This window comes from Dermacentor andersoni, chromosome 1, assembly GCF_023375885.2.
Source record: "Dermacentor andersoni chromosome 1, qqDerAnde1_hic_scaffold, whole genome shotgun sequence".
NCBI classification, from domain to species: domain Eukaryota; kingdom Metazoa; phylum Arthropoda; class Arachnida; order Ixodida; family Ixodidae; genus Dermacentor; species Dermacentor andersoni.
Genome location: NC_092814.1, coordinates 222,369,557 through 222,388,974, shown reverse-complemented (window position 1 = coordinate 222,388,974; position 19,418 = coordinate 222,369,557). Strand labels below are relative to the sequence as shown.

The following is a 19,418-nucleotide window of genomic DNA, read 5'->3' as shown; positions in this document are numbered from 1 at the left end:
GCTGTAAGATTTCCGTTCCGGTTGACGATCTAGTCAAATTGCTTCCAGAACTCGTTCCACGGGCACAGATCACTGACGAAAGCATTAATGACCAACTTCGGCAACTTGGCTACTGGCCTATCAGAATGTCCCATGGCCACCAGCATGTCGCGAACCTTGATAGGCGATGACGACAAATTGGCTTTGGAATGTTGGCAGCATTTGCTCTGGAGCTCGGCTAAGATGCGGGTCATATAGTTCTCATATTCAATCACAGTAGCGTAATCCGCCTCAAATGCCCTGTCACTTATGTGGCTTACTAACTCATTAATATTCTTCAGTTCATCGTTATTGTTCTTGAGCCGCTCATAAATCGAGTCAATCAATTTTTCTAGCAGCACACTTGCCTCTTGAACGATTTTGGTGTTCTAGGCCCTTGCATAGTCCTCTTCACTTTCAGCTTATCCACAAGTCAGCTGATCCGTCTACCTCCGTGGTTCGCGGCAGTTGTTCCAGGCGGTAGCCACCAGCAAAGTCCCTTGACGGTAGCTTACAGTCGAAGATTTTAGGCTCAGATAGGCGTTTATTAATGTCCACCTGAGCCCAGAACGTAAAGATGGCTCCTGGTCTCTCCTTGAACGTGCTCATGCGCTCCCTGGCCCGAAGCTCGCCCTCTTCTTTTTGGTAGGAAGAATGCAGGAAATTCAACACTATGTGCACAACTGTGCACCCGAAGGTAGTGCATTAGAATCAAAAGCACTGATTACAACTATAATAGTTAAAATATGCCGCAAGCATCTTGAAGCACTATTGATTGTCCATCTGTGCTGCAAGTTTGAATATAAGTACAAAGTATTTGGAAGGTAGACAGCTAGATAATTCTTCTCGCAGTGTCAGTCTGTCTTCATATGATGTGCTTACTTCTTTCATTGTTTTCACAATGCCTTACATCAGGCATATATTTCAAGTGACTGGATAGGTGCTTTAAAAGTTTGCTAGACATAAAAATAATTGAAATTCTCATATCTGACAGTCCTGTAATAATTCTTGCATGGTGTTCACATTCTGTAAACTTGAGACAATTTGCTAAAGAATTGAAAATTCCTAACATGTTCTGCAGCTGTAAAGTTTCACGACGATTCTTAAGGTACAAGAAATGTGACAAAACCAAATTTTCAATGGACAGAATAAATGGGCGCATCAAGAAGATATACAAAGAATATACTGTACAAAGCCTTAAAAAAGAAAAAAATTCTGCCATGGCTAACAAGAAAAAAAAAAAAAAAAAAAAAAAAAAAAAAACAAAGAAAAAGAAATGGCCACATCTCTGTGTACTTTGGTGCAAATGATGTCCAAGTGCTTAATTGTGGTGGTGCTGCCAGTACATGGCATAGACTTCAGTGGCAGCCTCTTGATATTGCCATAGTAGTGTAGTTTTTATGTACTACACACCGCCACAATCGTAAACACAGCATAATGCGTTAATGTTCCTGAACTCATGACTGAAATGTTAAACCTAAACTTTTTGCATACGCTTTACATAGGTGTTGGAAAGCTGCACACTATTTTATTAGATGAACATGTTTTTTTTAACAAAATTACAACAATCTTTACGGGGCATAAACATAGCATTGGCAGTTGTCTGCTATATATGACAGTGTCTGCACATAGCATCAAACAAAGCCAATGAGCATTGTCATTCTTTTGCACGAGCAACAGAACATCATACATTAGCTACAGCCCGTAGTTTCTGCAAGCATCTTCTTGCATGCAGAACATGGAGGGGAGCTAGAGAAGCACTTACAAAATTAATTTAGAATTATTTAATTACAACACTTCTTCCAAATCTAACTTCTCCATGACACGCGAGCACTATATATGCAGCTGCTTATACAGGACAGTTAAGGCTATCAAATATCATACAACACTAGCCTGAGTGTAAACATGAAGTAAACAGAGACAATAATTTAAATCCTGAGCCTACAGTTCCTATACTGCACAACTGAGAGCTGAACACATTCACGTGGAAACATTCCTCGCTCTGAAGACAATGCTAGCTCCCAGTGAATTGGCTTATGTAGCATGGCATTTTGATCAATAAAGTAGCACCAGTGAGCACATTTTTGTCCCTCGTAATCTAAAAATAAATCACAACATATCATGCGTCCATACAGAGTTGGCTCTTAGTTATCTCTAAAGCATACCAAGCTGTTAATAAAAGACCACATGATATTTAACAGTTTCTTTTATAGAGGTGTAGCATGTAGCATCGAAGTCATTGCAACACCTTAGGTATTACATATGAAATCGGCAAAATGCACGGAAGGTTTTCAAATGGGCACTCACATGCTTAAAAAATGAAGTGCAATGTTTGAAAAGCATTGAGTAACATACAATGGCATGCTCACCTGGACAAGGACAGTGCCAGGCTTGATCATAAGAACCAAGGGGTTATTGGAGAACTGCATGAGTGCTAGGATAAGGCCAGGGTGATTGGGCACCTCAGACCACTGGCACAGAGGCTGGGGTGTTGGCTTGCTTGAGGTACTGCTGCTCCCCCCAGTGGCATTGCTTGCCGAGGTGGTGGTTGTGGTGGTTGTACCTGTGGGTGCACCGCTTCCTGTGTTGGTGGCAGTGGTGCCCCCTGAGCCACCATTGCTGCTTGCTGCTGGCTTGAGCTGTATCAGCACAGGGTCAGTTATTTCTGAAGTGATCTGTGGCATGCAGGCCATGAAACTTTTTCCATTGGCATAGCTCAGAAACAGCAGCTGCAGCACGTGTGAGTAGTAGATGGACACACCCCCACCGGCTACTGTGCCTACAGAGTCCTGTGCAATAATAACGGAGAGAAAAAAGAAACATGCAAGTGTAAGTATCTACACACAATACATAGACTAAAAAGAAGGTACATGACCAATGTGTGATCTCGAGGATTTGCAAATATGTCCATTTGCTGCACTTTCAGGCTGCCATTCAAATATGCTTCCTTGAAGGCATACAGAAAAAAAAAATTTTCCATCAAGATCTTTGGCACAAATGAAAGTCGGCATACTACAACTACAAAAGATGAACCTAACATTAGCTTTAGGCAGAACTAAGCAGTAAAAAAAACTGACTAGTGCACATAGTGACAAACACCATAGTGCCTACCCAGATTGCAACTTCACATCGCTGTCAGCACGTATCAGTTGCTTGGACTGCCTAGCGGAAACTGGTGTCCACGTTACGACTTGCTCCCGAGTTTTGTTTCTGCCTCTGAACATTCAGCATTCATTGCATTTTTGTATTATATGTGTGAAAGAGCTAGCACAATGCGAAAAGCCATTTGAAAGTGCATTTGAGAAGAGCCAAAACAATTTTTATGCATTCTCTTTTACTACATACATACATACATGCATGCATGCATGCATACATACATACATACATACATACATACATACATACATACATACATACATACATACATACATACATACTTACATACCGTGTACTTACATACTTACATACCGTGTACTTACATACTTGCATACCGTGTACTTAGATTTAGGTGCACGTTAAAGAACCCCAGGCAGTCAAAATTTCTGAAGTCCTCCACTATGGCGTGCCTCATAATGAGAAAGTGGTTTTGGCACGTTAAACCCCATTTAAAAAAAAAAGAAAGAAATACATACATACATACATGCATGCATACATACATACATACATACATACATACACACTCGAACTTCATTATAACGAAGTTGAAAGGGAGCCGAAATTACTTTGTTATATCCATTACTTCATTATACCCATAATTACCCTTTACTGCAATACACCATGCCCAAATGAGCAAAATTGTAAACATGGAAACAAGAAGACGGTTTTGCGGCACGTAGAACCGGTATACTGCCATGTGTGCGATTAAATTTTATATATAAAAAAAGAATCTTCAGTGTGAGCAACATGCAACTTAGCACATGAGGTGACAGCCTTTACGATAGCTGCCTTTCGTTCCAATGCGATTGTCTCTTGCTTTTAATTTCCACTTAGCTCACTGTGACAATAGAGAAACAGCAATGGGGTGGAAGAGAACAGCTTGCACACCGCAACACATCTGTTGCGGTCGACACAGTGCAGCAATGTGTGATCGAGGAGGCACGTGAACTTTGCTGTGCCGGCTTGGTTCAGCTGGCTCGTGGCCTTCGAGATTGCACCATTGCCAATGCAGTCTCTGAATTCATGCCCAGCTTCTAAGCTGCGCAGCGCATAGCAGAGAGACAGAGAGAGAAATGAATGCACGACTATGCACTACCGTGCATAGTCGTGGCTCATGCAGGTTGGGTGCAGCTAGGCGTGGCCTCCACAATTGCACCAGGGAGATCCCGGAAGCCATGCCCAGGCCACGCCAAGCTGCACCGCAGGGAGAGAGGTTCAAGTTAATGAGTCGTTGCTCATGCGCAGCTATGTGTGACGGTGAGATGATGATGACCGTATTTTATTGGCGCAAGGGCATCTAAGGCCAAAGAGCGCCAGGACATGCGTCTTGATTTAACAAAATTATGAGTTTAGGACTATGATTTAAAATAGAGGTTGTATAGAGGCCCACGCGTAAGATAGATCTATAGATATTGGTGCATCAATTCTAAAATAATTACTAAAATAAATATAAGGCCTTAAATGCATTGGCTACAGGCACACATGTTAAATTATTGTGGATAGTCCGAGTCCCCTTACTGTACAATTCTTGCTTACGCAAGAAGTGCGAGAGCTCAGACATACTTTTGTGCACCAGATTGTACCTTGCCTGTGAGGCACAATCTGATGGTTAGGATGGAATGAGATTATTTCTAGAAAGTTAACTTGTGCAAGATAATTAAGCACTCTTTTAAGGTTAAAAGTGCATCCTCTGATAAGAACATCGAGGGATGGGGGTATATAGTGTGAATAGAGTTCCCTAAAATGAGCCACTCGCTCTCAGTGAAGTTCAGGACATTGAATGAGGACATGTAGGACGGTTAGGTTCTCACCGCAGCATGTGCACGTCGGTGGGTCAGTTGCAGTCAAGAGGTATTTATGTGTGCCATAAGTGTGTCCTATTCTGAGTCGTGCCAGGGTGACTTCGGTGAGTCTATCAAGCTTCAGTGGGAAAGATTTGGTTAACTACGGATTAAGCAGGTGCAGCTTATTTTTAACTTCCTTGTCCCATTCAGCTTGCCAATGATTACGTAGTGCCTTTCGTACCGCAGGTTTCATGTCTACACCAGGTACCCAGCTTACATCAATTGTATCCCGATATAATTGTACGCTAGCCGGCTAGCGTAGGTTATAACACAGTCATGCCCGTGTTGGCATTACGATAATACGGCGCCGATCCCATAACCACTGGCGTCGGTTCGGACCTCTGTAGGTGTGGACGGGTCAAAGTGGGCCAAGACCGGTGGATTGGTGAGAATCGCAATAAGGCGTGAAAATGCGGCAGCCTGAGGAGAACCCCATGTAAAAAGCACGTCTATTTTCAGAAGTTCTGAGAGTGCTCGAGCGATTGCTGCGAAATCTTTCACGAACCGTCGGAAATAAGAACAGAGCCCCACAAAACTCCGGACGTCTTTGACAGAGTGAGGTACAGGGAAAGCTGTTACTGCTCGAACCTTCTCCGGGTCGGGTTGCACTCCAGAAGCATCGACTAGACGGCCTAGCACTGTAATCTGTCGGCGCCCGAAGTGGCACTTCGACGAGTTTAATTGGAGCCCCGCCTTGCGGATGACGTCAAGGATTGCTGCAACGAGCTCAAGGTGCGTCTCAAATGTAGGAGAAAACACAAGGACGTCGTCGAGGTAACAAAGGCAAGTTTGCCATTTGAAACCTTGAAGCAGAGTCGATGATCATCCGTTCGAACATGGCGGGGGCATTACATAAACCGAACGGCCTAACCCTGAATAGGTAGAGGCCATGTGGACTGACGAAAGTGGTCTTTTCTTGGTCTTGCTCATCGATGGAAATCTGCCAATAACCAGATCGAAGGTCGATGGATGAAAAGTATTTGGCACCGTGAAGACAATCAAGAGCGTCGTCGATTCGTGGTAAAGGGTAAATGTCCTTTTTAGTAATTCGGTTTAGGTGGCGGTAATCAACACAGACATGCGACGTGCCATCTTTCTTTTTGACGAGCACGACCAGCGGTGCCCAAGGACTCTACGAGCGCTCAACAATGCCTCTGGCGAGCCATCTTGTTTACTTCCTGCTGAATAACTTGCCGCTCTGCTGTCGACACGCGATATGGTTGGCGGTGAATGGGAACAGCATGGTGCGTGGCCACCGCTAGGCCTTCAGGTAATGCTTGTTTCATCAAGCCAAAATTGATAACGGTGATATAGCCGTGATATAGCTGGTCAGTTCCTCTAACCTAGGTGGTCCACATCTTCCAGGCACAGTTTACATAGGTTTCGACGAGTCTGCACTATGAAGTCTCCCTTTTTTGGGGTAAGCTGGTCCATCGTGCCCCTTTGTTGTTTCTAGGAGTGTTGGGAAGTGATCGCTCCCATATGGATTACTAACAATTCTCCATTCCATGTATGGGAGAAGTGATGCTGGCCCTATGGTTAAATCTATACATGAATACGTTGTGTGTAGAACTGTAAAAGGTTGGCTCTGTCTTGTTAAATAGATGCTCCAGATGAAAGAAGGAACTTTTTATTGCCCGTCCTCTTGCATCACATCTTGAGTCACCCTACAATGTGCTGTGAGCATTAAAATCTCCAATTACTATATAGGGTTCAGGAAGCTGGTCAATCAGCTTTTGAAATTCTGCAGTGTCAAACCGTTCATCAGGCGGTATATAAGTATATAGAGCAAATAGTTATATGTTGACTGAACAATATAGCCTGAACAGCCACTGCTTCAAATGAACTCTGGAGTGATACATGCTGGCATGCTACTGACTTTTGGGCTATGATTGCCACACCACATGAAGAATTACTATTATTTCGATCTTTACAGAAAACTATGTACTGTCTTAAGAAGTTCTTGAGTGTTGACTTTAAATGTGTTTCTTGAACACAGAACAGTCGTGGCTGATATTTTTTTAGTAGATCTTTGACATCATCTAGATTCTTAAATAGGCCCCTGGCATTCCACTGAATTATTTGTGTAGCCATATCGAGGAAGATTTTTGTTGTCTGTGTTCAAGAGCACATGGTAAAGATAGATATGTATACAAGGACGGTAACCGTTTAGGTTACCAGTCCCTTTCTTAGAGCAGTTACAGGTATTTTATCTCTTCTAGTGCGCTTGTGAGAGCGCTGATCTTTCGGTGTCGATGACGCCGGGGATTTTTGATCAACCTCCATAACCTTCTCAGAGGCGCTGAAGGATCGTGAACTAGGCGCTGAAACTTGCGTCCCAGGCCGTGGAGTTCGGTTTAGCTTTGGGACCTGAGGAACCGAAGTCTGCAGGCCCACCTTCGATGATGATGGAGCAGCACTTGCTGCTGCCACCAGGGGGGCAGGCGGAGTGATTACAGGACCCCTATCAGTGACCGCGGTAGACTCCCGAGGCATTTGTGACGCTGCCCCCTGTCGCGCCACCTCGGAAAAGCTTGTGTGATCCAAGTACAAAAGATGTTTCCTTGCTTCGTGAAATGCTATATTTTCTTTTACCTTTAGTGCACTGATTTCTTATTCTTTCTTCCATTTAGGGCATGTCCTGGAGTAGGCTGGATGGCTTCCATCACAGTTCATGCAATGTGGAGATCATTCAAGCTGCATTTCGCGCAAGTCTGCCTTCCTTGGCATGTCTGAGATCCATGCCCATACCTCTGGCACTTAAGGCATCGTCGAGGATTTGGGATGTACGGCCTCACACGTACTTTGATGTAGCCTGAATCCAGTGTACTAGGCAGCACACTGGTACCAAAGGTTAGTACAGTACAATGTGCTTTGTTCTAAGTTGTTCATTATTCCTGTGGATTAGGATTCTTTCTACCTTGATGAATTTTTGATCCTGAAAACCTTCAAGCAGTACTTCGTTGCCAAGGTCCAAGAAGTCGTCTTCAGAGATTACTCCACGGCTCGTGTTCATGGATCTTTGTGCCGACACAATGAATGCTACATCGCCAATGCATTTCAAGTCATCCATTTTATCATATTGAGTTTTATCCTTCAATTCAAGGAGCAGGTCTCCATTGGTCATCTTTGTGGCTTTGTAGCCAGGTCCTATCGTGTTTGCGAGGCATCTCACCGCCAAGAAGGGGAGAATTTACGCACGCTCGTGTTGTCTTCACTGTGGACTACATGGTACTTATGGAAATGTTCTTCATTGTTTTTCAAAAAGAATTGAAAGGTTGCATCGGTGTGCCCTCTTTTTAGAGGGCGATCAAGGGAAAGCGGTTTACTGGAAGCCATAATATAGGGGCCTTGAGTTCGGCAGCAGTGCCAACCACCCACCACCGAACCCAACATGAGGACAGCGCAAATCTTACGAGTAAGACAAGCCCTCTCCAGTTGTACGGTGCTACTATAACCCAATCTGGAGTACCCAAGGTTGGCCACCCACACAAGGTTAACCCTCCCTGCTAGGAAAGTCGGAAGTAAATAGAAGAGAGGAGAAGACAGGAAAGATTGAAAGGGAAAGACAAGAAAAGGCAACTACCAATTTCTCCCGGGTGGGTCAGTTCGGGGGTGCCGTCTACGTGAAGCCGAGGCCAAAGAGGTGTGTTGCCTCCGCCGAGGGGCCATAAAGGTCTAAACACCCGGCGTCGGCTCAACCCTCAGGATTCCCTTTTCCCTGGACACGGCTAAGCCGCACACGGTTAGAAGCGGGAGGATCCAATCCTCGTGTGCTCGGGTACGTGGTGTCGCAACACACCAAATGCCTGCTGACGCAGACGCCCCTGTGGGGATGTGTGGCGGTGAGAAACACCAGTGTTGCTCGACGGTGTATTCGGTGAGGGGATGTGAGAGTTTTGAACTGCCGCACCGAACGAGTGCCGAACTCCGCGGAAAGCAGTGTACTTGGCACGCAACGGTCAGGTTATTTTTTTTGTTTCAGAGATGACTAGTGTGATATCCATTGATAGTTAAAATGAGGCTTTAAATATATGGGTTTTTATGGGGATTTCCAGGGGAATTTCGTTCGCTTCATTATTATTAATTATTTTGTTATACCCTGTTTCATTCTAAGAGGTTCTAGTGTACAACTATGTGTACTTGGTTAGGATTTATCACATAGTCACGTTTACCAAGAATGAAGACAGCTCAAATTTAAGGCAATAGTGTGCAACATGAAAGCCACTGGCTATTGCCACACAAGCAGCTTGGCTAGAGACAGATGCGTTGCTGCTGCAAAGACTTGCAACATTTATGGTGTGCTCAAAGTGCAGTTAGGCAGACTGGAAAGAAATGTTCCCAAATTTGCAGAAGCAATGTGCATCAAGTAGCATAAAGGAGTATGGTGCAGCATCTCTCACTAACTAAAGTGATCTTTAGTAGTCTGTCCAGAATGGGCACAACATTGTGCGACTGGAGTCCGTCATTACAGCTGCAGTCAGGCCCATAGGCATAATGTATTTCTTTGCACTCTTGCTTTAGAACAGGTTGTATGTGTCAGTTTCCACTCACATCCTGCCTGATGCAATTACCATTTTTATCACAAGATAAGTATCACACATTGTTCGCAAACAAACCCTGCTTATCTCCCACAAAAGCATGATATCAAAGCCATGGCTTTCCCGCAGGGATGTAGTCAGCAGTAGCCTCATAAAACATAAAAAATGAAATCATCCCCCGAAAAATATACGAAGTGTTGGCTACATTCCTCATTAATCTGCTAAGAATGTAACGTCAGTGGTCTTATTCCCTTTGATTCCCCTACTGTAGCAAGTTGGCCTTCATGCGCTTTGTTTTAATAATGAGAAGGGGAAGGTGTTGGCGCAGCTTCTAGAGCGGTTGTGGCAACAGTGCCTGCACGTGGCCTGCATTTTTGTGGTGCACTAGGTGTGCAAAAACCGTCGTCACATGTAGGTAGCATACTGCTTCAAACTGGCGATCAACAAACAAGATGGTGGCCATGATGTGTTTCCAGCGCATGCGATCGCTTCTGGCGCTCGATTGTTTTTGTAAACAAAAATGGCGGCGCCAATGCAAATGTAATGTGGTGGTATTTTATGCAATTTTAGTACAAAGCAATCATATTTGAGCACATTTTGGAGCCTGCTAGCCTTGCATGAGTAGGTAATATGAGATTTTATGTTCCAGCAAATTTCATTGATGCGGGATTGTAGTACAGCGATATTTCGTTGTCAAAAGGATTGCTGTATCGCTGTAGTACAGCGATAATTCCCCAGGCCTTATATTGTTCTTTTTTCGCTTCAGTATACTCGTTTGTTCACCAGGGATTTAGCTTCTTGTGCACAATACCGGATGACTGGGGTATTGCCTTTTCTGCCGCTGAGATTATGACCTGCGATTTTTTTTTTAAGTTCGTCAATGATTAGTTCTGACGAAAAGACAGCTTCCAGTTTCGCGTTCTCCATAAAAACCGGCCAGTCAGCGAGCTGTAATTTCCACCGGCGTGGCCTAGTGACTAAGGTTGGTGGTGATGATAAAAGTTTGATGATTGCGGGTAAATGATCGCTACCATATGACGTGTCGAGAGCTTCCCATTTAAGATCACTAAAAAGAGATGGTGAGAAAAAAGCTAAATCCAAACAACTAAAAGTGCGGGAAGTCGGTGAAAAGTATGTCGGTAAGCCTGAGTTTAAAAGGCAGATGTCATTGGACAGAATGAAATCTTCAACGAGTTGCCCTCTTTGGTCAGTTTTGACACTGCCCCAAAGAGCACAATGAGCATTAAAATCTCCTACTAAAACCAATGGCGCCGGTAACTGACCTGTTAAATTTTCTAGGTGTTTAGTAGTAACGTGGGTGTAGGGTGGAATATACAGTGAACAAATGGTTACGGTTTTGTGAGACAGAATGGTGACGACTACAACCTCGAAAGATGTATTCAGTTGAACATTTCAGGTAGGACTGCCGCCCTGCACGACTATAGCGACTCCTCCTGACAAGCGGCTGGAGTATTCGCGGTTCCTTCGGACAACGATGAAACCTTTGAGAATTTGACTATTTTTCGGACCAAGATTTGTTTCTTGAAGACACACTGCAACTGGCGCAAAAGGGTTGCTAATGTCTTTGATGTCACCTATATTGTGTGTAAGACCTCTGCAATTCCAGTGTACAATGAAAGCCATGGGTGTAAAATGAAAAATGTACCGATGTTTGTGAGCTTAAAAATTAAAGGTGACATGCGACATGGAACAGTACAAGTTTGATGGATGGTAACCATTCAGGTTACCTGTCCCTATTTCAGCGCTGTTATAAGGAGCTTGTCCTTCTTAGAGCGCAAAAAAGAATCCTGTTCCTTTGGCGTCAATGACGCCAGGGTTTTGGTATCGACCTCCATCGCCTTCTCTGAGGCGCTGGATGATCGAGAGCCAGGCGCTGAGGCATGCGTCTCAGGCCTTGGCATTCTGTTAAGTCTTGAGACCTGCGGAACAGCTGCCTGCAGGGCCGTCTTAGATGATGGTGGAGCAGCACTAGGTGCTGCCACGAAGGGGGTGGATGGAGTTGCTATGGGACCACTGACTGTGACCCCTGTAGACTCCTGAGACCGATGTGGTGCTGCCCCTGCCATGCCACATTGGCATAGCTTATTTGAGATGAGAGTGAAAGCCTCTTCCTCGCTTCGAAAAATGAAATCTTCTCTTTTACTTGAAGAGCAATCACCTCCTTCTCCTTCTTCCAACAGGGACATGATCGTGAATATGCTGGATGATCCCCTTTGCAGTTTAACACAGCGTGGGGGGCGTTACAGTTTTCAGATGGGTGATCGTTAGCACTGCATTTCACGCTTGTTTCTTTGCCTCTACATAATTGTGATGCGTGGCTGAACCTCTGGCACTTGAAACACCACCTTGGGTTCGGTATGTATGGTCTGACATTAATCTTTAGATATCCTGCGTCGAGAGAGGTGGGGAGAATGCTAGCACCAAAAGTAAGAATCACATGTTTGGGGAGGAGTTGTTCATTGTTTCTTCGGACTGTGATTCTTTGAACTTTGATCACATTTTGTTCTTTGAACCCCTCGAGGAGTTCCTCGTAACTCAAGCTGAGAAAATCTTCCTCTGAGATAACGCCCCTGCAAGTGTTTAATCAGCGATGGGGAGAAATCGTGACTTTGATTTCACCAATACTGGCAAGTTCAGACAGCTTTTGCACTTGTTCTTTGTTCCTCAATTCTATTAACAGGTCTCTGGTGGTCATTTTTGAGGCTTTGTAGTCTTTGCCAATTTTTTCTATGAGGCATTTCACCACCAAGAAAGGGGATAGCTTACGCATACTTAGTGTTCCTTCACTATGCAAGACGTGGTAATGTGGGAAGTTGTCTAGGTCGGTTCGGAGGGTAAATTGAAAAGGTGGATCGGTGCGACCTCTTTTCAGATGCCGATCTGGAAGTCGTGGGAAAGTCGTGGGAAGTCGTGGGAAGCTTCTGCCATAACATAGTTTCAAAATTCGGCGGCAGTGGTAGCCACCCACCACCGAGCCCAACAAGGGGCGGACGCTACAGGTTCTGAGGAACCTGTAGACGCCAGCTATGCACCGGCACTATAACCTAATGTATATACCCAAGACTAGATATATTAAACAACATTTACCCTTGCCGCCAGGAAATTCGGAAGAGGAAGTGAAAAGAAGACAGGAAAGATGAAAAGGCTAGAGAGAAGACGAAGATTGAAGAGGAGGACAGGAAAAGGCAGCTGCCAGTTTCCTCCAGGTGGGTCAGTCTGAAGGTGCCGTCTATGTGAAGCAGAGGCCAAAGAGGTGTGTTGCCTGCACCGGGGGCCATAAAGGTCCGAACACCCGGCATCGCCTCAACCCCCAGGATCCCCCTTTCCCCAGACACGGCTAAGCCGCGCAGAGCTACACGCGGGAGGGTCCAATCCTCATGTGCTCGAGTACGTGGTACTGCAACACACCAAATGCCTGCTTACGTGGACACCCCCTGCGGGGACTGTGAAATAAATAGGCGAAGATGCTTATCACAATAGGATTGGCAGTGATAGCTGTGAACGTCGCATGCGACAACCCTGGACAAGATTTGCTAGTACCAAAATGAGAAACTCAGTGTACACCAGCGTTCTCACGTGAAACGGGCAGGCAAGTATTGCAGTGAAGCTGCTGTGGCGGGCAGCTACATAATGTTCTCGATCGCACGCGCCTCACACATTTTCTTGTTTGCATGGGATCTAGCGGCCTGAAAAGGTATCATACGATCATGGTTTGGCGATATATTTATTGTTGGTGCTGAAAAATTGTTTTCCAGGAACGTATTAACTGGTAAAAAATGAGCGTACTCTGTTGGGTCATTTTTTCTGCTCTCAATTGCGAACGTTGGCACTGGAAAAAAGTATGTAACGGGAACGTATCAACGAGGTTCTACTGTATATATTTTCTTTAACATTTTGAAAACTGATGACACTGGCATCAGGTAAACCAAATCCAGAAGTATCTTTAAAGGCTATCGCTGTAACAAAAGGGCTGATACTTAGGTCACCTATTTAGAATTTTCTATGAGGCAGTTGAAGGATTAAGAGGCTGTTGTATCCCAGGAAATTAGTAATCGGGCATCATTCAAAACTCCAGAAAGCATGGGGCAACTAGTGCAACCAAACAAAAGGCTCTGCCGAAGCTTTGGACACCTACTAAGCTATACCCTTTAGTCCACCATTTTAACTAGTACTTGAAGATAATTGACAGCTTAACATTGAATAATAACCATTTTGTCTGGCATTGTTACATGCATGGAATATTAATTATACAGACTTCTGCAAGCAACCTTCTTTCCCTATCTTATTTGGAACAACCAACCAAATGCTTCGAGTAGAACCAAGGTGTGGGCAGTCAGGCTGGTGCCTACTCAGACGTGCATAGAATCATGCTAGTGAAGTTTAGTGTAGGGTCTCATGGCACTTTACATGCAACATGACTTGCATTGTAATGGGTGCCTAATGCTTCACCTTACGACTAAAGCCTCACACAGCAAGACTTTTCCACAAGCCTTCTTTGCTTCATGGTGTCCTACACAATTTTACAAACTATCACACATAGTCATTGCATATTCACCTTGATGTCAGGATGCTGGATGTCGAGAACACTTGTGACATAGAACGGTCCATGACGGGCTGAGCTCTCCTCAATCAGAGGCTGGCAGTAGACATAGCCAGCTGATGACATGAGCAGCAGATGGCGAGGCCCTTCCTCGGGACAGACAAAACAACAGTCACGTAGTCGCCCCGTTGGCAATAGGAAAAAGAACTGAGCACTCAGGGCATCTACTGACAGGTCGTACACCTTGACAAAATCTGCGGTCACCAAGGCGAGCTCTGTTTGGGAGCCCGGCAGCCACATGGCCTACAAGCATAAGAGAAAAGAACAACACACACTAAGTTTTCAAGATTGAATTCAACGCATGCAGTAACCAAATGCACCACATAAGCATGCTTACATACAACTGGCTAATAAGCAATAGCATAGTACCATACCCTTTCCCTTATTATGGCCAATAAAAATGCAAGTTTTCTTTAAAAAGCCCCTCACTAGGCATCGTTGAAAATTTCGCTTAAACTCTAGAAGTTGCAGAGCACTGGCCAGGATGTGTCCTACAACAAGAATCTTATGTGCAAGCGTAACTGTTCAGCTCTTCAAATGGGCGGTGTCTGTCTGAAGCTGCGAGGCAAGCGAATGAGGAAGGCGCCTGGAGGTGAAGAAAATTTTGCACCAGGGAAAGTACGAAGGAGCGTGAGCGTGCCAAAGTAACGCCACCTAGAGGAACATATAGGTAATGTTGAGCGAAGGTGGGAAGGACAAATGAGGCAAAACGTTGCGGAGGACGAAGGTAGGCAGAGGTGCGCTGGGTTGACCTCCTCTGGCAGTTGCTACAGGTATTGTTTGAATACAAGACGTACTGGGATAACGTCATCCTTGCGCGCCATACGCTGTGTGCGCAAGTGAAAGCATACAATGCTGACCCAACGATGGTGGCTCAATTTCGCGTGTGCAAGGATGAAGCAGTCGAATGGGCTTTATTTTGAAGGTGATCTGCTTTGGAGGCACAGACTAGGTGGGCCGACAGCTTGTAGCTTTGCGTGCACTGTGTTCTCAGCCCTCAGTTTGCGTTGAAGCATCACTTCGCTCGCTGCTGCTGCTGCGATTCTTCACACCAGCATTTTGACAGTGAGCGTCCACGATCATCCAGTGTGAAGTGTTCATGTTTGCCTGTACGCGCTGACACCATGCATCGGTAGCTTGTGCTCAGCGATGATGATTAGACTCTCACATCTGCTCTTGCTGACATTCTTCGGGGTCAAAGTCACCGGCCGCATTCTCCTCTTTCGCATGGGCACATTGTTGTTGGTTATAGTTGCGTCTCTGCTGTCGACGTCTCTCCTCGTACTCGGCTTGTTCTTTGACCAAGCGCAAAATGTGTGGTCTTTCCATTTTTTTCCATTTTTGTTGGAGTTGCAACTGTCGCAGTGGTTGTGGGGGTTAAGGCTAATGTGCGGCTAGCTAAGGTCTAAGGAGACACGTAGCTCATCCCTACTCCGCAGCACCCGCAAACGGGCCGCCTTGCTCAGAGGGACGCGGGATCAAGTGGGTCCGCACGTCCGACAGCCAAGAGCACCAAAAGTCAATCTGTCTGGCGCAGGCCCTCGCGTACAACCAATGCTAAAGGAGAGAGAAGCCGAAGAGAGGGCGAGAGGGGCCCGCTCCTCAGGCATTGTTCCTACACACAGCGCATGGCGTAACGTGAGCCGCATGCGCAAGCAACAGGCTCCGCGTCATGCCGACGCCAGCGGCTGCGGGGTATGTACACTATCCAAAATAAGGCTGGAACTGCGTGTCCCCAGCTATCGCACGGGTGAATGACTCAAGTCGCGCACGAACAGGAGATAGGGGTCCAAAGGGGTTCCCACATGGTCAACCTCTGCAATGCACAATCCGACTCTTACACATTGCGGCAGAAACTGCGGCGTACATCCCCGTCTTTTCCGACCCCAACTGCCACGCAGTGGTATTGAAGGTAGACGACAGCAGACGCAGCCTGCAGCAACGGTGGCCAGCGCGGGTGCACTTCGCAGGTGCGGTGCACAGAGAAATCGCCTGTCCTTTCTTTCTTCTCCACCGTACTATCATTCGTTCTCCCCTACCCAGCAATCGCGCCACCATCTTTTTTGTTCACTTTAGGGATGTTAGCCAGCCCAGATACCCCCCCCCACAGAACCACGCAGCACCGCAATCTTTTTTGTTCAGTTTCTGGACGTTAGCCAGCTTAGATGCCACCCCCCGTACAAGACCCCGCAGCACCGTCATATTTTGTTCATTTTATGGATGTTAGCCAGCACATATACCCCCCCTACAAGACCACGCAGCGCCGCCATCGTTTTTGTTCCCTTTACAGCCTGCCCAGATGCCCCCCTACAAGACCACGCATATGACTCATTCATACAGGTCCATCAGGTAAACAGCTTCGCTGCAAAATCAGTTCTTTGCAAGAAGCATTGTCGGATGTGAGATTTGCTGTCAGTAGGCCAAAGGAAAGTGTTTTTTTTCTTTCAGTGTCTGCTTCCCGACACTCCAACAAGACGTGAAGGATAGTCAGTGTCTCGTTGCATTTTCCAGAGATAGGAGGTTCACTCCCAGTGAACAGGTAAATGCGTATGTCACACATGTGGCCTATTCTACGTCAGTAGAAAATGACCTCAGTTTGTTGTATTCTTGTTATTGGAGGCAAATTTCCCTAACGCAGCCTAATCAAATGCAGCTTATTTGATGTTTCGGTGTCCCAGATTCGTTGTCAATCGCTCCTTAGTTTTTTGTGCAAAAATGACTTCAGGTTCGTGGCAGCAATAGCTATGGAAGTGTTGCTAGCTTTCATTGCTATGGATGTGGCAATTTCATCTGCAAGCATGTTGCCTTCGATGCCTCAATACCCAGGCACCCAGCATATTATAATATGCTGGTTAGATGGATAGGTACCACATAGCAGTGAATAAAGAACATTGAGTACAGGGTTTCGGTGTTTTTGCCATGATATTAAAGCTTTCAGGATGCTTAAGACGTCTGAATACAATAGCATTTTGTAGCTTTAATTTCCCAACGTGTTTAACAGCCGTCAATATTTCATAGGCCTCTGCCATGAAGATGCTCATTTCAGGGTGTCGAAAGTCGGATTCTGAAATGGATGGGCCGACTGCTGCATAAGACAACCAGCATGGGATTTTAATGCTAAAATTTCAGGCACGAGTATTTTGCCTGAAGTTATAGGAAGTGAATTCTAATGTGCGTCTCTGGAACATGTTTAGCGACCCCTACAAACAATGTGTCACACCCAATGGGCTGCCACTGCCATGGCAGTAACAGCTTCGCTGAAGCCCCAACAGAATGTTCAAGCAGCGCAACACCCATTTCTTCACAAAGTTTCCTCACACACGGAGAGAACAGCTCTCTCACTGCAGGGTGGTTATGAGCGTTATGTAAAGTGAATGGAATGTTGAGAGACCATGATGTGAAGGGGCAAGCTACTCTCCTACAGGAGAGGTTCTTTCCCAGTACCTTGAACAATGCTCAAAAGCAATGTTCCTTTCCTGCTTAGGGTTGGTAATACCGATGATCGATTAATCTTCATTCATGTCCTGCTTTGATTTAATCGACTTGATCGAATAGGCCTGTTCGATTAATCCTTTTCGAGAGTTGGACAGAGGCGGCGTGAAAATTTGAGACCGTATTGGAATGGCGGTGCATGAGCAGTGACTGTGAGGCTGCGGTAGAGCGACTGTTGACTGTTTTTCCGAGTCCTCAGTGATGCCGAGCTGAGCACTTCCCCTCTCTACCCCCACACGCCGCCCAAAGCCGAAGGCTTGAAATGCCCTCGCAATTCAAGGCATACTATAGGAATCCCGTTGTTGACCGTCACGCCACTCCCAGTCCACTCAAGACCTGGCACAGCATGCATGCCAATTTGGAGCGTTTATATGACATAGTAATAGAGTTCATGTCGATTCAGCAAATCTATAGTGTTCCGAGCATCTATTCTCGCATGTTTGTTGTGTGGCTATTCATAGAAGGTGCCGGTTTCATCCAAGCTTCCCAGCCAATTGACATTCCTTCGCTCTGTAGAAAAGAGCATGTGGTTTAAAATCCTAAACCAGCAATTTTCTTTTTTCCAGCGCATATTGCAATTTCTTGCATATTTCAGTTGGACGTCACTTTACACACAGGGATTCACTAGTGCCATGTACCTGAATTCTACACTAAGTGCCATTTCGTAACATATATTGTTTATCTTTTCAAAAGCTACTAGCGCCAACTATATTTAGTCTTTAACATGATAAAGATTATCCTTTATCAAGCGTTTATACAGATGTATTTGAAACCAAGTTCCACCTCTCAAACATTAAATTAGGGTCCTACAAATTTTGAAAGTGTCCAGCAAAAATTTCGATTAATAAATTAATCGAAAAACCTTGCATTGAAAGTGATTAATTCATTAAAAGCTAAATTGATTAACGATTAATCAAATAAAACATAATCGACCATCTCTACTCCTGCTTTTTCCCATACGAAAGGCCAGGGTCCAAGTGACATCAAGTATCATGGGCTTCAAGATATTAGGAGGCAGAGTGACAAAAATACAACCAAATAAAGAAAAAAAAATAAAGAAAAAAAAGAAGATTGCTCTCATGCTGAACAAAGAAAATATCGATTTGGGAAACATGCCACGTTCTTGCTCTGCTATTCCAGAATGCTCGACTACATTGCAGTGTCGAAAAACCTATTGTAAATTGTGTTACCTTTATGATGTAGTTGCCTGTCTCAAGTTGAGGGTGAAGAACAAGATGCTCAGATACAGATCCACTGCTGCTGAAGGTCAGCACATGGCAGTCCTAAATAAAAAAGAAATGGCAACAAAGGAACACATCACGAAAGTGAGGATGTTGTTTGATCCTAGCGAGTACTATGTTTGCATTGATATACTAGTATGTAGCCCCTATAGGCAGCACATGCAGTCCTGATAGAATGTTTTAGCATAGCATTATAAGCGATAGGTAATATTTGCAAGGTTTGCAACTTATAGGTGGCAAGCAAGGTAAACCAGGGTGGCTGTCTAGAGGAGTATGACACCTTGCCTTAGGTATACACGAAACTGCTTTCATTACATGACATTATGAGCCGCACTGAAACGTAAATAGCTAGGAATAGATACCTAACCAAAGGCAAATAAGTACTAAGTAAACACCTGCCACATCATTCGCTGTGCTGTGATGGTGCCACAAGCAAATTTCAAGGGAGGATGGAGATGAGAATGTTCTCTCCACCCTCCAATGCCTTACCTGAGCTTTGTCCCAC

At 45.1% G+C, this 19,418-nt stretch overlaps 1 protein-coding gene across 3 annotated transcripts in view; it reads right to left on the bottom strand.

Moving 5' to 3' along the window:
- The window catches only part of poe (E3 ubiquitin-protein ligase-like protein poe), a 590,397-nt gene that overhangs the window by 294,911 nt on the left and 276,068 nt on the right, over positions 1–19,418 (bottom strand). For all 3 annotated transcript variants that reach the window (XM_055063706.1, XM_055063707.1, XM_055063708.1), the window contains 3 exons: positions 18,863–18,955; positions 14,136–14,423; positions 2,388–2,807 (listed from right to left, as the gene is read on the bottom strand). In XM_055063706.1, coding sequence (XP_054919681.1) covers positions 2,388–2,807; positions 14,136–14,423; positions 18,863–18,955 — 801 coding nt within the window. The remainder of the gene's footprint in view (positions 1–2,387; positions 2,808–14,135; positions 14,424–18,862; positions 18,956–19,418) is intronic.